The sequence below is a fragment of the Rhinolophus sinicus genome, linkage group LG02 (assembly GCF_036562045.2).
Source record: "Rhinolophus sinicus isolate RSC01 linkage group LG02, ASM3656204v1, whole genome shotgun sequence".
Taxonomy (NCBI): domain Eukaryota; kingdom Metazoa; phylum Chordata; class Mammalia; order Chiroptera; family Rhinolophidae; genus Rhinolophus; species Rhinolophus sinicus.
The window spans coordinates 87,022,424-87,047,112 of record NC_133752.1 but is presented as its reverse complement, the minus strand read 5'-3'; the positions used below and the strand labels follow the sequence as shown (position 1 = coordinate 87,047,112).

The 24,689-nt window shown below is 34.6% G+C and overlaps 1 protein-coding gene across 3 annotated transcripts in view; it reads right to left on the bottom strand.

Moving 5' to 3' along the window:
* ODAD2 (outer dynein arm docking complex subunit 2) overlaps positions 1 to 24,689 on the bottom strand; it is a 164,057-nt gene that overhangs the window by 58,863 nt on the left and 80,505 nt on the right. For all 3 annotated transcript variants that reach the window (XM_074324752.1, XM_019731479.2, XM_019731480.2), the window contains one exon: positions 14,099 to 14,213. In XM_074324752.1, the coding sequence (XP_074180853.1) occupies positions 14,099 to 14,213 (115 nt within the window). The remainder of the gene's footprint in view (positions 1 to 14,098; positions 14,214 to 24,689) is intronic.

The window sequence follows — 24,689 nt, the reverse complement described above, 5'->3', positions numbered from 1 at the left end:
AGTGAGAAGTGGAGAATACAATAACTGAAAGGAAGAATGCACTAGAAGGGATCATCAGCAGGCTAGATGAAGCAGAGGATCAGATCAGGGATTTGGAAGACAAGGTAGTAGAAAATACCCAATTGGAACAGAAAAACGAATAATAATTTTTAAAAATGAGGATAGTTTAAGAGACCTCTGGGGCAACATCAAGCATAACAACATTTGCATCATAGGGGTACCAGAAAGAGAAGAGAGAAAGCAAGATATCAAGAACCTATTTGAGTAGGGGCTGGCCCGGAGGCTCAGGCGGTTGGAGCTCCGTGCTCCTAACTCCGAAGGCTGCCAGTTCAATTCCCACATGGGCCAGTGGGCTCTCAAACATAAGGTTGCCAGTTTAATTCCTCGAGTCCCACAAGGGATGGTGGGCAGTGCCCCCTGCAACTAAGATTGAACATGGCACCTTGAGCTGAGCTGCCACTGAGCTCCCAGATGACTCAGTTGGTTGGAGCGCATCCTCTCAACCACAAGGTTGCCGGTTTGACTCCCGCAAGGGATGGTGGGCTGTGCCCCCTGCAACTAGCAATGGCAACTGGACCTGGAGCTGAGCTGCGCCCTCCACAACTAAGACTGAAAAGACAACAACTTGACTTGGAAAAAAGTCCTGGAAGTACACACTGTTCCCCAATAATGCCCTGTTTTCCTTCCCCAATAAAATCTTTTTTTAAAAAAAGAACCTATTTGAGGAAATATAACTGAAAACTTTCCTAACTTGGTGGAGGAAATAGACATACAAGTCCAGGAAGCACAGAGAGTCCCAAATAGGATGAACCCAAATAGGCCCACACCAAGACACATTATAACTAGAATGGCAAAGGTTAAAGACAAAGAGAGAATACTAAAAGCAGCAAAAGAAAGGGTACTAGAACTTATAAGGGAGCTCCCATAACACTGTCAGCTGATTTCTCAACAGAAACTGCAGGCCAGAAGAGACTGGCCCAAAATATTCAATTTGATGAAAAACAAGGACCTACAAGCAAGATTGCTCTACCTAGAAAGGCTATCATTTAAAATTGAATTACAGATAAAGAGCTTCCCAGACAAGAAAAAGCTAAAGGAGTTCATTACCATCAAACCAGTATTACAAGGAATGTCAGAGGGAATTCATTCAGACATAAAAAAAATAAAAATAAATAAAAATTATGAATAAAATGGTAATAACTACATATCTATCAATAATTACTTCCAATGTAAATACATTAAATGCTCCAATCAAAAGACATAGGAGGGCTGAATGGTTAAGAAAACAAAAACTCTTACATAAGCTGCCCATAATAGACTCGTTTCAGATTGAAAGACTCACACATACTGAAAGTAAAGAGATGGGAAAAGAAATTTCATGAAAATAGAAAGGAAACAAACCAACAAAATCTTGGGTAGCAATACTTATTCCAGACAAAGTAGACTTTAAAACAAAGGCTATAAGAAGAGACAATGAAGGATCCAGTAATTCCACTTCTGGGTATTTATCTGACGAAACCCAAGCTACTTTGAGGGGACATGTGCATCCATATGTTCATTGCAGCATTGTTTACAATGGCCAAGATGAGGAGGCAGCCTGGGCATCATTGATGTAAGACTGGATAAAGAGTAGGCGGTACATATATATAATAGAATATTGCTCAGCCGCAGAAGGAAATGGGTTCCTGCCATCTGCAATGACATGGATGCACCTGGAGGTTGTGCTGAGTGGAGTATATCAGACAGAGAAAGACAGATGCAATGTGATTTCACTTATATGCAGAATCTAAGAACAAAATTAACAAACAAAACAGAAACAAACTCATAGATACAGAAAACATTTTGATGGTTACCAGATGGGAGGGGGCTTGGGAGGTGGGTGAAAGAAGAGGAAGGGGTTAAAAAGTACAAATTGGTTGTTACAAAGTAACTATGGGGATGTAGGGCATAGCATTAGGGATATAGTCAATAATACTGTAATAACTATGTATGGTGTCAGGTGGGTACTAGATTTGTTGGAGTGATAGATGTGTGGGGGTTGAGGGATGGTGAAAATGGTGAAGGGATTAAAAAGTACAAATTGGTAGTTATAAAACTGTCATGGGGATGTAAAGTAAAGCATAGGGAATACAGATATGGTAATAACTATGTATAGCGCTAAGTGGGTTCTAGTCAGTGGGATCACTTCATAAATTATATAAGTGTCTAACTACTATGCTGTACACCTGTAATTAACATAATATCGAATGTCAATTCTATTTGATAAATTAAAAATAGGAGGAAAGGGGAAGGAGAATAAGAGGTCCAATTTCCAGGTATAAAACAGATAAGTCATGGGGATGTAATATATACAGCATGGGGAATATAGTCAATAATATTGCGATAGCATGGTATGGTGTCAATGGTTGCTGGACTTATCATAGTGATCACTTCTTTAGGTATATAAATGTTGAATAACAATGATGTACCCTGAAACTAATATAATAATGTATGTTAGTTATATTTTTTAATAGAAACCTTAAGGAGAAAAAAAGAAATTCTGGGCTAGAAAAGTACAACTGAAATGGAAAATTCACTAGATGGACCCATTAGCAGATTTGAGCCGGCAGAAGAGAGACTCAGAGAATTTGAAGATAGACAAATTCAGATAATCCAGTTTAAGGAGAAAAAGAAAAAAGAAAAAAAGAAAAATGAACACATCCTCAGGGACTAATAGAATATCAACATACACATATGGGAGTTCTGGAAGAAGAGGAGAAAAAGAAAGAGGAAAAAGGAATATTTGGAGAAATAATGGGAAAACTCCAAATTTGATTAAAAACTTTAACCTATATATCCAATATCTTAATGAACTCCAAGTAGGTCAAACTAAGAGATATACACCTAGACACATCACAGACAAACTGTTGAAAGACAAGGAGAGTATCTTGGAAGTTACAAGTTGTACTTGAAAATTGTACATAACTCATCATATACAAGGAAACCTCATTGAGATCAACAGGTACAAACCCACAGCTACATCATACTCTACAGTGAAATAATTTTTCCTCTAAGATGAGGAACAAGACAAAGATGCCCATTCTTCCCACTTTTATTCAACATAGTGTTACAAATCCTAGCCAGAGCAATCAGACAAGAAAAAGGAAAAGCATTCAAATTGGAAAGGAAGAAGTAAAGCTGCCATTATCTGTGATGACATTATACTACATAGAGAGAGAGAACCCTAAGGATGTCACAAAAAACTATAGAATAAATAAATTCAGTAAAGTTGCAGGATATAAAATTAATATACAGAAATCTGTTGCATTTCTATACAGTAATAATTAACTATTAGAAGGAAAAGTTAAGAAAATAATTCCACTTACAATTGCATAAAAAAATAAAATAAAATACCTAGGAATAAATTTAACTAAGGGGGTGTGAAAGACCTGTACTCTGAAAAGTGTAAGACATTGAAGGAAATTGAAGAGGACACAAATAAATGGATAGACTTCCTGTGTTCATGGACTGGAAGACTTAATATTATAAGACTGCAATACTACCCATAGTGATCTACAGATTCAGTGCAAACCCTATCAAAAGCCAATCAGTGGTTTTTTTTGTTCCTGTTTTTGTTTTTTGTTTTGTTTTGTTTTGTTTTTTTGCAGAGATAGATAAATCCATCCTAAAGTTCATACATCATGTCATAGGACCTTGAATAGCCAAAATAATCTTGAAAAAGAACAAAGTTGGAAGTCCCATAACTCAAAACTTACTACAAAGCTACAGTAATCAAAACAGTGTTGTAATGACATAAAAACAGACCAATGGAATAGAATAGAGACTCAGAAATAAACCTTTGGCTATTCTGTCAAATGATTTTTGACAAAATCATTTTGTAATGACAAAAAGGCTGCCAAGAACATTCAATGGAAAAGGGACAGTCTTTTCAACAAATGGTGCTTGGAAAACTGGATATCCATATACAAAAGAATGCAGTTGGACCCTAACTTATACCACACAAAAATTAACTCAAAATGGATTAAAGACCTAAATGTAAACCTTGATCAATAAAACTCCTGGAAGAAAAAATCTAAAGCACAATGTAGCTGCAATCATGAGCATCCTGAATTTAGGTCTGGAAGCAGGATAATAAAAATATTGCAGACAGAAGTTCACTCTATAAAATGGGCAACAAAAACACTTCCACATTCATGAAAGGAGGCAGAAAAACATTACTACTAACTGTTCCCTACAGCTATTTCTTGTAAGAAGCTGTGTGCCTAGAGACATGGAGGGACACAACCTTGTGATTAGGGACTGAGGTTCCAATCAGATGTCTGAGACAGTGAATGTAGAGATGGCAAAATTTCTGATGGTGACAAAATGCAGTGTGTGATCATGGGTGTTCTTGGCTGAGGTGGATAGGATGACATGATCGACTTAATGGATGAGATTCTTAATAAAGTAACCCATGACAAACTGTAGTTTCAAAATTAAATTGGTAAATGGGTTCATCAGTAGCTAACTGTTGGCACAATTTTGTACATACCTGTTTAGAATAGGCTATACTTTAGTTGTGACTTTCCACTTTGTATATTACACCCCTGTCAGTTCTACCCTTCCTAGATTAGCACCCTGCATTGTAGCCCTCTTCGGAGTTGGGGCTGAGAAGCATGGGATGTGAGACAGTGGGAGCAGGGAAGAAGAATCCAGGTGAAAGCAACAGATTTGACCTGTTGATAGTGGTCCTTCCAGCTGTGATCTCAAGACAAGCTTTTTAACACCCTCAATTTTGTTTTGGTTCTTCCTGTCCCCCTTGAAAATCTGGCATATAGAAAAAAGTTGTAATATAGTTCACTTTATTCTTTTAGGATTTTAGGAACTGGAGACCAGACCAGATGGGCAGCATAGTGTGAATTATTTGATGACTTAAAAATGATAGCGGACCCCAAATAGGTGGGGAGAACATGAAACACAAATTACATTTTAAAGACATTATTGATTTTTTAAAACAACAGTGCAGCCTCTTTAACACGCTATTGAGTAGCTATACATCCCAGGGCCCAAACATGAGCAAACTGAAGCTCATACATGTGTTTATGGCAGGGTTTTTAGTATGAAACTGCTCCCCCTAGACAAGCCTTCTCCAGGTTCTCTGTGGCTTCTTGATTGGGCACGGCTCATTGGGCAGCTGAAGTTAAACAGAGAGTGATGTCAAGTTTCTGTCCTGTTTGATCAGCTGTGTTGTGTCACACCTGTAGTCAGGAAGCTGGCTTTATCCACACTCAGCATTCTACATTCCTGGCTAAAATTGCCCAAGCTTGTATTCCAACCTCACAGAAATTAACTTGTACTCTTCTCTTTGAGGTAATCATTCTCAAATGTCTCTGGCTTCTCTGTTTGGAGCAGATCCTTAGACCCCTGGTTTTGAAATTACTAGAGATTTTTTTTTTTCTACCAAGATCAAAATTCAAAACCAGACATTATTTTCTAAACAAGTAGCAAAATTAAGTTTAAGAAGGTTACAAAGCAAATGATCTCATAGATGTATGTATTACCAATTTGGAAGACAGATTATTTGAGTTTTCTTCCTAATTCTGCAACTGACTTATACATTCAGAGTGTTTATTCTAAAATAAGAATATCTGTTTTCTAATTCATAAAGAAATGGTGATTATAAATATGAATTATACAAATCACTTCTTATGAAAGGCCAAAAAGTAATAACTTTCACTTTTTTCTTAATAAAAACTTTTTAAAGTCATGAATGAAAGAAATAGAATTGAGGAAATTACTTTAAATAATACCTTGCAACATTCACAAATAATATAAAATGCAATAATATTTTAAGAAAAAAACAATTCTTAAAATGCTGGCAAAAGGCATGAAAATGATTGTAAGTGATGTAACACAATTATACACACCGTTCTTTATATGACTTACTGCAGTTTTCAATATCTTGTTGTTCATAGAGCCCAAATTTGAGTTGACTTTCTGTAGCATAGAGTTATGCTTCTTAAGAACAAAGAATTTAATACTACATGGATTTTTGCCAGATTCAGTTGTTGCATTCTTTACATCACAAGTTCATAATACTGAACACCTGTTCAACCTCTGTTTTTCTCCAAAAATGTGTTTGATCATTCAGCTTGAAGGGGACAGCTTTTCACTTCCATTTATAAATCTCTCATACTTTTCACAAAGCACTTATTTGTCTGCAAGGTGACTTGAAGCTCATGAAATTTACTAAATAACATCACTGCAGAGGTCAAATCTTAGGATCTCTGTCTTTGTTTTAGCAATCTTAACTGAAAAGTAACAACACAAACTTTCCTTAAGCCTAACCCAGAAAACGCTTTAAATAGTACACTTTTAAATAAAACTACTTAGAAAACTATGCAGTGAATTTTTTGAAATAAGTTCATTTTAGTTCAACCTTCTGTCCTTTAGTTCTTGATAGACTAAAGGACATTGAGTATTTTTTAAACTGAAGATGCTTATTTCCTTAGATATTCTTTCAAGTTTTATGTAAGACCATAAAACGGATTCACAATTCACAGTCTGATTTTCATGTAAAGAACGGACAAATAATTATTAAACTGGCAAAACGTTTTTTTTTCACTTAATACATTTGCTTTATCACTGATAAACTATCAAACACTATTAAGTACTGACTTTTTCCAAAATTAAGGAAAATTTTAAGCTTTCTAACTGAGACACTGGTCTGCTGGTGAAAATGTCAATACTTTTTACTACAAAGATCCTAAATTCTATATTTTATGCTTGTAATAATAAAGTAATTACAATGCAAACTTATACCACAACTGTGTATTTGTCTCAATTATCCCACAACTCTACTCAAGTCTTTGATTCTGGTACTTCATCATCTGGCTCATTCACTGATGGGTAGCTTTAAATATTTCCCAACAAGAAAAGATGCAATACATTCACTACAAGTAATTTTCACATCTCGTTTTCCTTATAGATAGACCTGGAAATGTGTCCTAATGTGTATGCTGTTAACAATATAAAAAATGGATAACATCTGTTTCCAACAGTTGACATTTCACCATATCCATTCCACATGGACACATACATAGTGCAAGCGCTTAGGTTTCATGATGCCTGACAGACGTGGTGGGACCCTGAAGGAGCAATAACTTGTCTGAAGACATGGCTTGTGCTTTCATCCTATTTGCATCACTCTTAGCTGTAATTGACAATGGCTGGTTTCTGCAGCATTACTGTCAATGCTATAAACCCAGACAAAGAAGTTATTTATTTCAAAATGATGCCAAATCCTATGAATCATAAGTTAATAAGTCCAAAATGACTTGCAAAGCATCTTATGTAAAAAAATGTGGAAATGCTTCCTTACAAAATAAAAGGCAATTTTTTTTTTCTTAGAAAGCTGAGTCATATTAACTTAACCTGAATGGGAGAGGGGTGGGGAGGAGGAGGGAAGAATGGGTCAAAATTTCTGGCAAGATCTCTTCTGGTTCCATTATTTTACTGCAAGCTGGATACCCAGCATATTCAAAAAATGGTTCCTGCCTCTACTCTCCCTCAGCACTGATAATCTTATTAGAACACATTTTTAATTCCCCTAAAAACAACATAGTATACAAAATGCTACTTGAAAATGCTAAATTCAATATAATCAAGTGTGATACGTTTTGGATGGTGATGGAAAATAAGATACATGAGATCCTAAAAGAGTTACAATTATTCATAACCTCCATGTATACAGATGTTTACAAGTATCTTTACCCATATTATTTCAACTAATCCACAAGGCTATTGATTGTAAAATGCACTATTATTTTACTTACCACCAAGGAAAAGAAAACATTGTACTTTAACCTATGACACAATGTCAATTATAAAACACATCCTTGGGAACTATGCTCAAATTTTTACCAATAGGCCAGAGGTAACCATATTTTCTCTTTTTGTGAAAGAACATTCTAGAAAGGCTGAAATGGGAGTTTTGTTTCATTTAAGCTCACTCTGTTTCTCTTTAACACTGGAAACTTAATTGCATGTTATGCATTTATGTTAAGATACAAAAATAAAGAGGGGTATACAAAATGCAATGTGTACCTGCCTGGGATTTGGCCAACAGTTAGTGCTAAATGAATGTTGTTGAACTAATGAAATTATTTGCTATGCCTAGAGATTAAGTTAAGTCATTGCTAACTTTTAATTTTACTATATTCATGTGTTGCCACAAAACTCTTCAAGGCAAAATGAAAATTTAAGTGACTGCTTATGAAGTATAAACCCAGTCCAATTACTAATTATTAATGCTCTGACATGGTCTTTTCTGGCATCATTTTATATTCTAGGGCTTTCACACTTATCTAAAAGCAGCTAAAGGAAATAAAGAAGTTGTTGTATCTCATTGGGTATAAAACAAGGGTGAAACTGAGAGAAAAGCTCATTCAACCCTCAGACTCCTGTCGTAGGTTAAAAATTGAACCCAAACAAAACCAAAATGTTTTCTATTTTTTGATTTATGATTAATTTTTTGTATAAGTATTGAAAAAACTCGATCAATAATTCATAGATCTTAAATACTAATTTGTCTTAGTGTGAAAAGGATTAATCAATAAAATGTAAAACATTGTTTAAAGCTTACTAAAATAAATATAGCACGGCCTAAAAGTCTTAGTGTAGTTTTATGCTATAATTACTTCAGAAGTATAAATTCTTCAAAATTTGAAAACTCAATTGTATACATTTCATTTTCACTTGTTTAGTTCTGTGAATTTTGAAACACATTTTTTAGTTTTAATTTTGAAATCTCTCTCACTGAAGATGGCACTGACTGAAACAAAACATTAAAGTTAAAATTTTCCTTCAAAGTTTCTTTTACTTCAAACTGAAGAAGTCTAAAAGAAAGTTAAATAATAGAACTTTCCAAAGACTGTTTAAGATTCTTTTTTAAAATACACTATTTTTTAGAGCAGTTTTAATTTCACAGCACAACTGAGCAGAAGGTACTGAGATTTCCCATATAACCCTGCCTACACACATGCATATCCTTCCCCATTGTCAACATAATGGGACCCCACCATATGGTACACCAAATGGTATGTAAAACAAGGACATTTTTAAAATACCCCCCCCACACCCAGTGATACACCAAATAATATTTTCTAAAGTTTGTAGCATTTACATTTTTGAAATTCTCAAATCTGAAAACAACACTAAGACTTTTAGGACATCTGGTATTTTCAAAAGCAATGGGGGTTTTTCTTCATAAAGGAATCATCCAGAAAAATCTTTTTGGGAATGAACCAGCAGAGACTTCCTCTTCATGAGTCCAGCTTCCACTCATGAGTGATCAGAAGGGAGCTTGAGAAGAATTCAAAGACACTAAGTAGGTGGGAGTAGAGAGCATTCAGAGGGCAGGTGAGGTTCAGGAGAAATGGAACAAGCAGGGGCTCTCTATGAAGGCTTGGATCTCATCTCGGCCTTGGGGCCAAGGGCTAGAAGACAAACAAGTTGTGCTGTGTTTAAAGTTGGAATGTGATTGTTTAGGTTACTAACCTAGGAAACCAGTTGCCTATTCAGGATGGGAATCCTGGGCAGAAATAATGAATATGAAAATATTGGTATATCTACTAAGACCAGTGATAGACAAATAGACAGATTTGGAGTTGAAGTCCCTAAGAATAAAGGACATAATTTCCAAAAAATAAAAGCACGAAGTAGAAATGTTATCTCTACAAAATGGTATCTCACCAATGATAATATTAACTTCTATATTTAAATTTATATTTTCTTTAAAATTTTTTCAATTACAGTTGGCATACAATATTATATTAGTTTCAAGTGTACAACATAGTGATTAGACATTTATATAATTTATGAAGTGATCACCTGATAAATATAGTACTTATCTGGCACCATACATATTTATTATTGGCCATATTCCCTATGCTGTACGTCACATCCTCATGACTATTTTGTAACTACCAATTTGTACTTCTTAATCCCTTCCCCTTTGTCACCCACTCCCCAAACCCCTCTTCATCAGGCAACCGTCTAAAAGTTCTCTGTATCTTAGTTTGCTTCTGTTTTGCTTATTTGTTTTGTTCTTTAGATTCCACATGTAAGTAAAGTAATAGGGCATTTGTCTTCTTCTGTCTGACTCCATCCAGCACAATACCTTCTAGGTCCATCCATGTTGTTGCATATGGCAAGATGTCATTATTTATCACAGCTAAATAATATTCCATTGTATATATGTACCACCTTTTCTTTATCCATTCATCCTCTGACAGACACATAGGTTGCCACCATATCTAGCCAATTGTAAATAATGCTGCAATGAGCGTATGGATGCACATGTCCCTTCAAAGTAGTGTTTTGGATTTCTTTGGATAAATACCCAGAAGTGGGATTACTGGGTCCCTCTTTGTCTCTTGTTATAACATTTGTTTTAAAGTCTATTTTGTCTGGTATAAGTATTGATACTCCAGCTTTTGTTTGTTTCCATTTTTATAAATATCTTCTTCCATCCCTTTACTTTTAGTCTGTGTGTGTCTTTTCAATCTGAAGTAAGTCTCTTATAGGCAGCATATGTAAGGGTCTTGTTTTCTTATCCATTCAGCCACCCTGTATTTTGATTGGAGCATTTAATTCATTTATATTGGAAGTAACTGTTGACAGATATGTAGTTATTGCCATTTTATTTTCATAATTTTTATCTTTTTTTTATTCTACTCTTTCTCCTCCTCCTTCACCTCCTCCTCCTCCTCCACTTTCTTCTTCAAGAAGTCCCTCTAACATTTTTTGTAATACTGGTTTTGTACTGATGAACTGCTTTAGCTTTTTCTTGTCTGGGAAGCTGTTTATTGGTCTTTTGATTCTAAATGATAGCTTTGCTGGGTAGTGTCATCTTGGTTGTAGATCCTTACTTTTTATCACTTTCAATATTTCATGCCAATCCCTTCTGGCCTGCAAAGTTTCTGTTGAGAAATCAGCTGACTGTCTTATGGAAGTTCCCTTATAGATAACTAATTGCTTTTCTCTTGCTGCTTTTAAGATGGTCTCTCTGCTTTTAACCTTTGGCATTTTAATTATAACAGGTCTTGGTGTGGGCCTGTTTGGGTTCATCTTGTTTGAAACTCTCTGTGCTTCCTGGGCTTGTATGTCTATTTCCTTCACCAAGTTAGGTAAACTTTTCATCATTATTCCTTCAAATAGGTTTTAAATTCCTTGCTCTCTCTCTTCTCCCTCTCGTACCCCTATGATATAGACGCTGGTATACTTGATGTTGTCCCACAGGCCTCTTAAACTATTCTCACTTTTTTTTGGATTTTTTTTTTCTTGTCTCAGCCCCACGTCTCCACCCTACATCTCAACCCTTCCTACCAGTCTGGAGGTGGCTTCTGTATGTCCTTAGTTATAGGACTTCTGTTCAGCTAGACTTAGGTGATTCTCAATGATGGTTGTTCTGTAGTTTAGTTGTAATTTTGGTGTGGTCATGACAAGAGGCAAGCACAGTGTTTACCTATACTGCCATCTAGACCAGAAAATTTAAATTTAAATTAAATTAATTGTCAGTAATGATTGACAATTAACTCGTGTCTATACATTCCTCTCCAGGAAATGTAAAGACCTTTAGTATGATTTTACGTATTACCTTCCACTACCTTTTTTGAATCACCTGGTAGCTTAGATTCAGATTGTTACTATGATAGTATTAATCTGCTTTTATTTTATTTTATGCCATTTCTTTTAAAGAAATTCTTTCTTAACAATTTGAAAGGTGTTAACAACACAAATTCATATTTAACTACAGATTCTAATGATTTTTTGCTCATTATTGTTTCTATAACTCATGTTATTCTTTTCCTTAGACTCTTCTGTTTTATTGGAAAATATTCTAAAGTTTTGTTTTTGTTTGTTTTTTTTCAGAAAAGGTTCATGGTCATGGGGGATAAGCTTCCTGCATCTTGCCAATTCTAAAAGAAAAATGTCTTTATTCTGTCCTTACTCTACACTAGTAGTTGAATGCTAGTTTTAAAGAATATAGAATTCCAGGATAAAAAACATTTTCCTCCAAAGACAGTAAAGGCTTTGTTCCATTTTCTTTTAGAATTTATTGTGAACAATGTTAAGTCTAATACTGGTGTGATTCTTGTTCTTACATAAGTTTTTCCTTTACTTTAGATTCTGGAAACATCAAATTTGAATTTGTGTCTAGTGTAGATAACTTTGTTTTTCCTGTTTGGTACTAAGTTTGTCTTTTCAATCTGAAGACTACAATATTTCTTCAAATCTTCAGTTTACAGACATTCCCCAACCCCATCCATTTTTTAAAAAATGACTATTTCTTCCTTTCAATTGCTCTCTTTCTGTGCGTTTTCATGTCCTATTTTCCTTTTACTTTACATTCCAATTTACTAGACTTTATCTTCCAGATAATTACTCAGTCATATCCAATCTAGGATTTGTCTCTTCTATTAAATTCATTGTTTTGCCAAATATATTTTTAATTTCCAAAAACTCTTTCTTAATCTATGAATATTTTCTTCTTTATAAGAGCCTTTTTGGTCATAGTATTACCCCATGGGTCAGTCTAAGCACATTTATTTTTCACCGCTACATTTTATGATATGGTATGACTATACTATCATCCTGTTGTCCATTTTCCTGTAGTTTGACATTTGAGGTGTCTTTATTTTTTGTTGTTATAAAAAAAGTTTCTCAGTTTCAGAGACATAGAGGAAAAACTGAGGGTTGCTAGGTGGGAGAGGGGTAGGGATAAGGGGGAAGTTGAGGGGATTAGAAAGCACAATCGGTAACCACAAGATTGCCAAAGGAATACGAAAGTCAATTTGGGGAATGTAATCAATAATGTAAAGATTTTATAGGGTATCCAATGGACACTTGTCTCATTAGGGAGACCACCTCAGGGATGATGTAGATGCCTGATCACTGCACTATACACCTGAAGCTGAAGCTGAACAATAATGAATGTCAACTAATTTTATATATATATATATACACACACACACACACACCACATACACACACACATATATATATATATATATATATATATATATATATATATATATATATATATATATAGTTACAAGAAGCGGCGTACAGCATTAGGAATAGAGGCAGTGGAAATGTAATGGCTGTGTGTGATGTCAGAGGGGTAGTAGATGGGGGGAGGGGGGTTATCACTATGTGAGGGATATAAATGATAAATGTTTAACTATTAAATTGTTTTGTACACCTAAAACTAATTTTAAACAAATGTTAAAAAAAGCTTCTATTAACCAGTTTGTAGTAGGTTTCCTCTACTATTAATATACATCAAATTCACTTTTTACACAAGATTATTCTAGTTACAAATATTTAAGGTGACATTCAGAGTCATGTTAAATTTATTACAGGAATTAAATCCTTTAGATAAAAATATTCAACAGAGAGAAATATCTATAGCAACAAGCATCTTAAAGGGAAACCTCTAAACCTATAGAAAAATATTTTAAGTGAAGATAACAGAAACAGGCTGAAGAGAGATCTTTAAAGATAATAAAATTTACAAATAAAGAGCTAAAAGACTTCAGAAACTTTTTCCAGTGCAGTCTTTTTTCATGAAAACATTTTATCCATGGGATTTCTATCCAGTCTTTATTGATCTATAAGAAAAGTGGAATTTGTGAAATTAAGTGACTTTTTCAAGGTAACAAAATAATGTAGTGATCACTCAATGTTGCATTTAAGGCTGTAAATAAGACAGAAGCAGTCTTGTGGTTCTGAAACTAGCCGATAAATGCAGACAATTTTCTTATCACCCAAAATATGAAAACGGTCCACCTCTCTTCACCTTGATTTACCGGGGGTACTTGTTTCAATCAGGTAGAACTTGGTAATAAGCACTGCCATCTTAGCCTAATTTCATGTGGCATTTAAAAACTGACCAGGAAAAGGCACTGCTCAAAAATTATATTGATACAAATATTAAGCACTCTTTTCCACCAGATAAATATAACCAAAAATAAGTCAAAAGTAATTAGTGACCTGTTGTAACATTATTCAATATGTTAGAGATTCTAGAATTGATTGATCTGCAGTCTATTACCTTAGCGTTTTGGATACAGGGACAGAGGGCCCAAGCTGCACTGGCCTTCACGTCTGGGTGAGGATTTTTCAGCAGAGACCACAACAAACGAACTCCATCTAAGTGATCAATTATCCTATCGTGAAACCAAAAATAGAGGTATACACTGTAATTAGTACATGAAAATGAAAATTTAAATGGCCTATCTATTCACAAAATTCTAATTATTTTTTCTCCTTTTGACATTTTGCTGGGGTTTTTTTTTCCCTCCCCAAAGCTTAACAACAGCAGGGATATAATATGCTGTTGAATTGTGAGTGCTCTGATTTCAGTTTTAAATTCATGACACAGAAAGCAAGCTCCATGATAATTACAATTCACATAAACTTAAAGTCAAGCCATGTAATTTTTAATTAGCTGTACAGACTGTTACCTAAATGTACAAATACTGGTTTCTTTCATATAGTAACATCTAAATACTTCCCAAAACAAATATTTATGCCTCAAAACTGTGCAGTTACCTTTTTTATTTGGTTTGTGTTTAATTGACTTACCTTACTGTATGACATATTTTAAACTCCTCCAGTCCTAATCTAGCATTAGGAATTAAAATCATTACACCACAGAGCATCCTTTGTTGGGCACGAATAACACATAACTTGTTTTCCATGTGCTCCCTTCACAGCGAGACTAACATTGCAGACTATTTTATAATTACTTAAACACTGTGCAATCAAAATATCTTCATGACTAGCTGAAAAATGAATTATCATCAGAGACATCTCTACACCATCTGTCTTTTGTTTATATATCAATCAGTCCAGGCAGCAGAACCTCGAATTAAGGTCCACTGAGTACTTGCAGTTGAGAAGAAGGCCAAACAAAACTTAATATCATTTACAAACATGGCTTTGTTCAGAAAGATATGTTAAATTCAAAGCAGATGAAAAAAGATAAAGAACATGAAAATTCCTTTGATTTTTAATCTCAAATTGCATTAAACACATGCAGTATTTAGCCACAGACAGAATAAATACTGCTAGTTTAAAATGCCATTCAAATTCTTTTTTGAAAATCAACATAAAAACATCTACATTTCTTGATTATCTGAAATGAATTTGCCAGGGGAAAAAAGTACTATTCCAAAGGTTCCAAGTAGGATGTCGTTTTCACATAACCGTATGAAACAATTGATAATGTAAATAGCATATAGTAAGATATAAACTGTTTCTTTTAAAAATGACTTTTAATAAGAAAAAAGTATATTGAGAAAGCATTTTAATCCAAAGTTAACTAAATAGCTTTCCAAACCTAAAGTTTTCTGTCAATATCATGCTAAGAGAAAACAAAGTTTTATTTATCAATTTATGGAAACGGTAAAGAAAGATACTGAACACTTCACAATGAAGAATTTACTTTACAAATCTTACTGCTTTCCACATGCCACTGAAAACGGAACTGATGCTGCTGCCTGGGTCTCTGTATTTCTTCACACATAATTTCTCAATGAAGGATAGGTTTGTCTTACCCACTTGCAATGTAGCAGCAAAATTTGCATTAGTAATATTTGTACAATGCTGGACATAACTTCCCATTAGAGTGGAAGCCACTCAGATGGCACATATTTTCAGTTTAAAACAAAATGTATTACAATTCTAGACGCCACCCCCCACGCAAAATTTCATAATTAACTATGAAAATTCACTATTAATTGTAAAACTAGATCTATTGTCCTCAACCCTCACCCCAAACCTGAGGCAATTCATCAGCTGCTTAGTTACGAAGGATGAGGATTTTGATTCCATTACTGGTGTTGTAAAATAACACAGCACATTACAGAGTAATAACCTTACAGGAGGCAAATACTTTCGAAAAACATTTACAAATATAGGAGCTAACAAAGTCAGTGGTAGGAAACTTCGGATTTGAATGTTGTCCCTTTACTTCCATCTCCCTCATCCTATGTGTCAAGTCATTGTCTGCTGATGTTTATTTCACAATAACTGGAGGGTTTGCTCCCTACTCTTCTGTTCCCCCTGCAGCACCCTAACCCTGGTCTTTACCACCTTATATCAGGATTGCTGCAGTAGCTACAAATCTTAGTTTTGTGTGTTCAGTTTCTTTCAGTCCCAATCCATCCTATAAACCCCTGTGGAATTCATCTTCCTAAAGGACATTTGGAGCTTATCCAGTAACTCCTTGAGAGCAGGAGCCCAGGGTTATTCATTCATTCTGTTCATCACATCACCTAGCACATTCAATCACACAGAAAGTTCCCCCCCAGGAGAAAGCCTCCAACAGGTTCCCACTGTCTGCATTGCATGAAAACTCCAATTCCTGAACTCAGTATTGAACATTTCTAATGAGCCGGTTTATTCCGCCCAATTCTCTATATGAAGGTATTTGCTCATAAAACTCTTTGGCTGTCTACTAACCACTAAGTGCTAAGCATACAGAAATAACAGATACAGTCAATTTTCATTACTCGGCATAGCTATGTTCTATAGAGTTACTGCAAACAGTGAATTAGTAAATATTGAACCACTGCTCCTAGGGGAAATACAAAATTTTGTTCCTGAGAGCCTCTGGTCAGAACATTTTCATCAACTGATCAATATATGAGTATAACCTTGTTTTATGTGTGTTTCTGTCTAAAGGAAACTGATTTAATGTATATGGTTGATTCATTAATATTGAACCCCTGGCCAACAGCAGTATGAAGCTTATCAAACACCTCGTTTCTCTTGTCAGGTGCATCACTGTCTTCCTGTGCTTAGAACAATAAACTAGAAAACACTGCAGCACTCTGCGTAGGAGCTATTTTAAACAGTAAAATCACCAGCTGAAAGCACAAAAATGCGAAAAACATGGCACTGAATAGTCTGTGAAAAGGACACTTGTTTACAGTATGAGCTGAAAAAAGAAGGCAGAGAGTGGCCTTGTTTGACCTCAGCTGGGAACGTGCATCAGGGGACTCAAATTTTTCGCTGCTTTGCACATATCTGCAATGACCACAAAAGTGCTGTAAGTATTGATTTTGAAGTTACAAATAAATTTGAGCAGGGATGCAAATTCACAAATACAGAATTGCAAGTAATAGGGATTTTAATGGTCTTTCAGGAAACTACAGACTAGTGAGGGAGATAAAGAGACTGTTATAATCTCTTATAATAAATGCCACAATAGATGTGTGCATGGGGTTCCCTGTGAACACAAAGGGGAGACAATGCTTTACTCACAAGCCACAGAAACTCTCCCAACTATAAGCCATTGCCCATGAGATCTCCATCTTTTGCTATGATAATCCATCTTTTAAGGTCACTGTTTTAAAAACAAAGCCTCTCTCACAAATCCTCCTTTGAGCTTCTTTTGAGTTTTGCTGTCCCCTTTCCTGGCATTCGTAACACATTGCTTTGCCTTGTTGTGGTCATGTGTATACGGATATATGTTTTATGTCCCCAATTACTGTGTAATCTCCTTAAGAGCAGGAACCACATATTGCCCATTATGCTTACAGCATGCGACTGCCGCCAGTGAATATTGGTTAGATGGGCCCCAAACAAGATAGTCTCCTTTCCCAATCAATCAAAATTCTCTCCGAACACAAATACATTAATTTTAAACATCATACTTACAAAATACATATTCAAGTTCTAAATACAACCAGTAGAGTACGTTCTCATTTGAAGTCATCTCTAAGTTGAAAGTGCATTTTTACAGAATCTGTATAACTTTATTGTTTTTTGCATATACAATGATGGGCTAATATGTGGTATTAATTTATACCATGGTCTATTCCCAATGGGTCTATCTCCTTTTGCATTGTTTTTTATTTTGAATTGCATCTTGTTCTGAATTCATTTCCCGCACTTTGTTAGCTCTTCCCCTTTTTATTATTGACTGAATTTAACAGTAATTTTTTGACATTATAAAAACAAATCTAAATTGTTTTCAAAATCTTCAACTTTATCATAGAAATCAAACTGTGTGGCTGGCAGAATAACCATTCTAGAAAGATGAATACATATATTCTATTAAAAAAAACAATAAAAGATGCAGTGCTTATGTTTCCCTGTTTCTTTTATTAACATTTGCCAGGATTGTTAAGACATCTGGCTGGCCTGTCTGCCCATAGAGGCCACATACGTGAACAAATGTGAAGCGTTGGTGCCACACAGTGGGCGTGGCTGAGGCTGTAGCATTTCTTTCTGGCAATGCCAATACATCTACTTTGAAACCATAATTTTGCATGATTTCTAAGAATTTCATAATGTTTGCCGAAAATTGCCCTAATAAATGCTGTTGTCCAACAACGGCTCCAACTAAATGTGGTTAGCCAAAAGAATATAATGTTCTTAAACCACATTAAAGGATGCAACTGAAATCTATAGGTTTTGAAACCAAGTAGGCAATTCAGTAAAAATGGAAACATAAATGGGTGTCAGAATTCAATGATCATCCCTGTAAAAAGCTATGATTAAACAAGATTTTTTTATAAAAATTCTCAAGCTTTTTATATCTCTACATATTATTTTAAAGAAGCTGTGGGAGACCAACTTCAGAAAACATATATGAATGTGACAGCCTCTGGAAAGGTAGGTTCCAGAATTCCTTGGCCTTGGTTAAGTAGGATGATGATCTTATAATTGGGTGAGCAATATGATAAGAACAGCTCTGGAAGCTTTTTCTCAGAAAACTATTCATTCTTACAGTAAATATGAAGAAAGTGCCTATGAAGTGCCAGGTGATTTTTGAGGCACTGGGGATTTTTTTCCATCATGAAAGCAAACAGAAATCCCTGCTCTCATGTAGCTAATATTCTTTTGGGAAAAGACATAAAATAAAAGAGAAGGCTATATATAAAATGTTGAAAAGGAATCTTATTATCTATAATGTTGAAAACGGACTGGAGAAAAATGAAACAGAGTAGGGGAATAGAGAGTGGTAGGATTGAGGTGGAGGGTGCAAGGAGATGGTGTCAATGAAACAGAAAGCCAGCCATGGGGCTACGGGGAAGGGGTGTGCTGTCCCTGGCAGAAGAACTAGTCATTATCAATACACATTAAATGAAAGTTAGTCAGTCATCCTTACATTCATCAAATATTAGTGTTGGAGCCTACAGCTATCTACTCCAACACTTTTTCTATACAACGAGAAAACAGGCAGAGTGGCCTAACCAACTCTGTATAAAGTGTTGGTTGTATAAACAAAACATAACTTATCCTCTCTTCTATGGAAAAAATGCACATGATTTTGATGAGCGCATTGAAGGCATGTGAGGGAAAGTTCATCTAAAATAGAGGCAACAGGGGGGTTGGGGATGAGGGAGAAGGTGAGGGGATTAGAAAGCACAATCGGTAACCACAAGATTGCCAAGGGGATACAAAAGCCAATTTGGGGAATATAATCAATAATGTTGTAAAGATGTTATAGGGTATCCGATGGACACTTGTCTTATTAGGGAGACCACCTCAGGGATGATGTAGATGCCTGATCACTGCACTGTACACCTGAAGCTGAAGCTGAACAATAATGAATATCAGATATAATTATATATATATATATATATATATATATATATATATATATATATATGTATATGTATATGTATATGTATATGTATATGTATATGTATATGTATATGTATATATGTATATATATGTAGTCACAAAAAGGGGAGTACAGCATTAGGAAGGAATAGAGACTGGATATGTAATGGCTGTATGCAATGTCAGAGGTAGATTGGGGTGGGGGGGTTACCATTTTGTGAGGGATATAAATGACAAATGTCCAGCTATTACATTGTTTTGTACGTCTGAAACTAATAAAAATAAATAAACAAACAAACAAATAAATAAATAAAATAGAAGCAAACTGCACCAACAGAAATGTTAATGTTTATGGTCACCACAATAGGACACCTATCCCTTCTGGATGTAGAAGAATAATTTTGTAAAAATGGTCTGATGCAACAATAAACATCTTTAAATATTTGTAGTAGTAAAATAAACTCCCTAAATAATTAGACATTTAAAATTATTATTGGATAAATTTACATTTTTACCTGGATTTTGGGGTTTTCTGACTGTGATTGAGTACTCTTCAAAATAACAAAACAGACATAGGAATCAATCTAAGAGTAGTCAGCACCTGCCTAAGTGTGTAACTTGGTATTATTGAAAGAGCACAGACTAGACAATTCAATATCCACGTATTCAAATCCCAGGGCTACTATTTAATACCATGATATTGGGCTAATACGTAATTTCCTGAAGCTCGAGTTTCTTCATCTATTAAAATCAGGATATTAATAACTATCATCTAGTGAGATATATAATAACAAGGAGATACTCAATTAATAGTAGTTTCGTTCCAGAGGTTGATAAACGTGCAAATAACCTTAGATTAATCTATGATTCTATCTATATCCAGTAATTAGACTAAGTCAAAATTTATGTAGAGAATACTATAAACTTACAAATATATACCAGAAATATACTATAAATTATTGAACCAAAAAATTCTGATTTTTATCCAGGCATACAGCCTCACTTGAGTGTGTATGGGCATCGTAGTACCAGCACAGATAGAAAAGACAATCTAGTTGATTTTGGTTTGCACCAATGCTGCTAACGTTTTTTTGATACCAGAGGGATTATTCAATTTGAAGTTGTACCAACGAGACAAACAGTTAACTAAGTTTACTATCTGGAAGTGCTGAAAAGGCTGCATGAAAAAGTTAGACAACCTGAACTTTTCACCAATGATTCATGGCTCTTGCATCACAACAATGCACCAGCTCACACGGCACTGTCTGTGAGGGAGTTTTTAGCCAGTAAACAAATAACTGTATTCTAACGCCCTCCTTACTCACCTGATCTGGCCCCCAATAACTTCTTTCTTTACCCGAAGATAAAGGAAATATTGAAAGGAAGACATTTTGATGATATTCAGGACATCAAGTGTAATATGATGACAGATCTCATGGCCACTCCAGAAAGAGTTCCAAAATTGCTTTGAAGGGTGGACTAGGTGCTGGCGTCAGATGCATAGCTTCCCAAGGGGAGTACTTCGAAGGTGACCATAGTGATATTCAGCAATAAGGAATGTAGCTTTTTCTAGGATGAGTTTGTGAACTTAATTGTCAGACCCCATACTATTTGGAAATTTCCTAATATAAAGTTAAACTTCCACCTTACGACTCAGAATTCCACTCCCAAAATAGGCAAAACTAATCTACAGTGATGGAAATCAGGCGGTGGTCGCTTAGGGTGGGAGTGGGGATTGATTCAATTAATAACATGATAATCTTTCTTGAAGGAAGGAAATGTTTTATATCTTCTTTTGATTGGTGGTTATATGAATGCATACAATTGTTAAAATGTATCAGACTGAACAAGTGACCTAGAATTTTGAACAAAAAAAGGCGGACAAAATTCAACACATACTATCTGCTTCCATTTGTTTACAAATAGAAACAAACTAAACTATATATATATATATATATATATATATATATATATATATATATATATGCATCTATATATATATATAGATGCATTGTCAGGTATAAAATCATAAAAATAAAGCAAGATACTCTTCAGAGTGAAGAGAGGTGGCATTAGGTGGGCTGATAAGGAGGGGCTGACAGGGAGTTTTTTGGGTGATAACAATATTCTCCTTCTTGGCTTGGGTGGCAGTTACGTGAGTCTTCCCTTTCTAATAATTTATTAATTTGCACTTCATGCATGTTGTATTTCACTAATTGAAAGTTTTGAAAATGTTTTTAAATTTCATTGTGAACACACACATAGAGTCTCTCACAGCAAATAGTACTGAACAGCCCAATTATTCAGCTATTGAACTAAACCCACATCACAACTGGCTAGATGAGATATATAATGTGGAGAAATAAAACCCACATAATCCTCAAATTAAAAGTCCCTAGAGCCTAGAGCTTGTTTTAAAATGAGAAAACTAGGATTCAGAAGATTAAATGATTCACATAATTACTTTTCATTTGGCATTTTGGTATCTCAGTTAAATCCATATGCTTTAAAAAGTATGGAGATGAAAAACAAATAACAAGAAAGAAAATGTGAAAGGAAGGAAAAATGTTCTGACTGATACAAACATGTAAAGTATATATTTTATTTTATGTGTTGTATAAACCCCATAAGTTCACAAAGACTGGTGGTTCTGTGGTAAAGGAACTATCTGGGCAGCCACAAAGAGATTAAATCTCTTCTGTATACAAAAAAGCATAGTTTTCCTTTTTCCCCCTTTTTAAAAAGAACAAATAAACCCAATGTAAAAATTTAAAAAAAAAAACACTATGTAAATGCAACATAATTATGTTTAAACCACAGAAGACAGGAAATTCAGAGTTACAGATTCCATGGTAAGTTTTAATTCTATCCCTGTGTATATGTTTTATAAAAGAGTCTTTCATTACATGCTCACATAACAGTAGACCATGTAACAATCAGTTCAGCCAATGTTTAGTTTACAATGTGTGGAAGGAAAATATTTTATAGGATACATTGTAGGTAATTAGTATATTATTTAGGTAAACTCTTATGTAAAATTTCTTAGAATCCTAGGTATTTACAGACTATCAAGAAACACTTTTTTCTCGATTGTCTTCTAATGAACATGAAATTTACTCTTTTATAGTCAGGCACTTACATTTCAAAACTGATCTTAAGGTTATTTTAAAATAATGAAAAATTTAAGACATTAGGATGTTAGCATGTTTTGAATCATGTATGCCAGGTATTTTGTATAAAAGGAAAATAGAGACTAAAGTAAATCATGAAGATTCACGAGTTCATAGCAAATCCAGAAAACAGTCCTTATTATCACTATTGAAGTTGCTAGGGTTCCTGACAATTCATATATTTGAAAATGGAATTTTTTCAAAAGGAAAACAAAAGCATTTGTCTTGTCTTTCCTGTATGAACTATAATTCAGGTTAAACAAATAATTAGCAATCAACTCTGAGACAAACCTAGGAAAAGTATTAGGATATAGAAATAAAGAAAAAATCCTCAAGGCCTCTGGACAAAAAGATCAAATAACATACAAAGACAAAAGAATTGGACTAGCATCACACTTAAAAAAAAAAAGGTATGAAACAAGGCAACAGTGAAGCAGCCTTTTTTTTTAATTCAATGGAAGAAAGTGGGAACCGAGGATTTTATGTCTAACAAGGCTCTCCTCTGACTATTTGTAGAAAAATAGCTTCACTGGATAGCCGTATGTGCTTCTGCATAGCAAAGAAAACCATCAACAAAATGAAGAGGCAATCTACGGAATGGGAGAAAATATTTGCAAACCATATTTCTGACAAGGAGCTAGCTAATATTTAAAATATATAAGGAATTCATACAACTCCATCTCCCCGCCAAAAAAACAACAACACAAAAAAAACACTAAATTAAAAAATGGGAAGGAACTGAAAAGACATTTTTCCAAAGAAGATATACAAATAGTCAACAGGTATATAAAAAAGTGTTCAACAATACTAATCATCAGGGAAATGCAAATCAAATCCACAACAAGGTGTCACCTCATTCCTTATTAGAATGGCTATTATCAAAAAGACAAGAAAAAGATCAATGTTGGCGAGGATTTGGAGAAAAAGGAACCCTTGCATTCTGTTACATAATGTAAACTGGTATTTATTATGGAAAATAGTATGGAGGTTCCTCAAAAATTAAAAATAGAACTACCTTATGAACCAGCAACCCTACTTATGGGTATCTATCCAAAGGAAATGAAATTAGTCTCTCAAAGAGATATCTTCATTCCATGTTTACTGTAGTGTTATTCATAATAGCCAAGATATGGAAACAATCTAAGTACCCATTAACAGACGAATGGATAAAGAAGTTATGGTTCATATATACAATGGAATATTATTCAATTTTAAAACAAAGAAATCCTGCCATTTGTGACAATGTGTATCAACTTGGAACATTACGCTAAGTGAAATAAAACAGAAAGATATTGCATGGTATCAGTTACATGTGAAATCTAACATGTTGAACTTCGAGAAACAGAGCAGAATGGTGGTTGCCAGGGGATGAAAGGTGGAGGAACTCAGGAGATACTGGTTAAAGGGTACAAACTTTCAGTCTCAAGATGAATAAGCTCTAGAGACCTACTGTTCTGCATGGAAACTATATTAATAATAATGTACTGTATACTTGAAATTTGCCAAGAGTAGATAATAAGTGTTTTCACAACATATACACAAAAAAATAGTAACTATGTGAGGTGATGGATTTGTTAAATAGCTTGACTGTGATAATCATTATGTAAGGTATATCTATATCAAAACATCACATTGTACATCTTAAATATACATTATTGTTTGTTAATCGTGCCTCTATAAAGCTGGAAAAATAGAAAAATGCTTTCAACATATAAGAACTTAGGGAATTCTGCACCCATGAGCCCTTCTTGATGATTCTTTTACAGGATAGGCTCCAAAATAAAAGCTCCAAATTGAAATATGACTGTAAAACGTTGGCACAAAACTGATGATGAGCATTTTAACATGCATGTACATGCATAATGGCTGGTCTAAGGTTAAAACAGGGCAGGG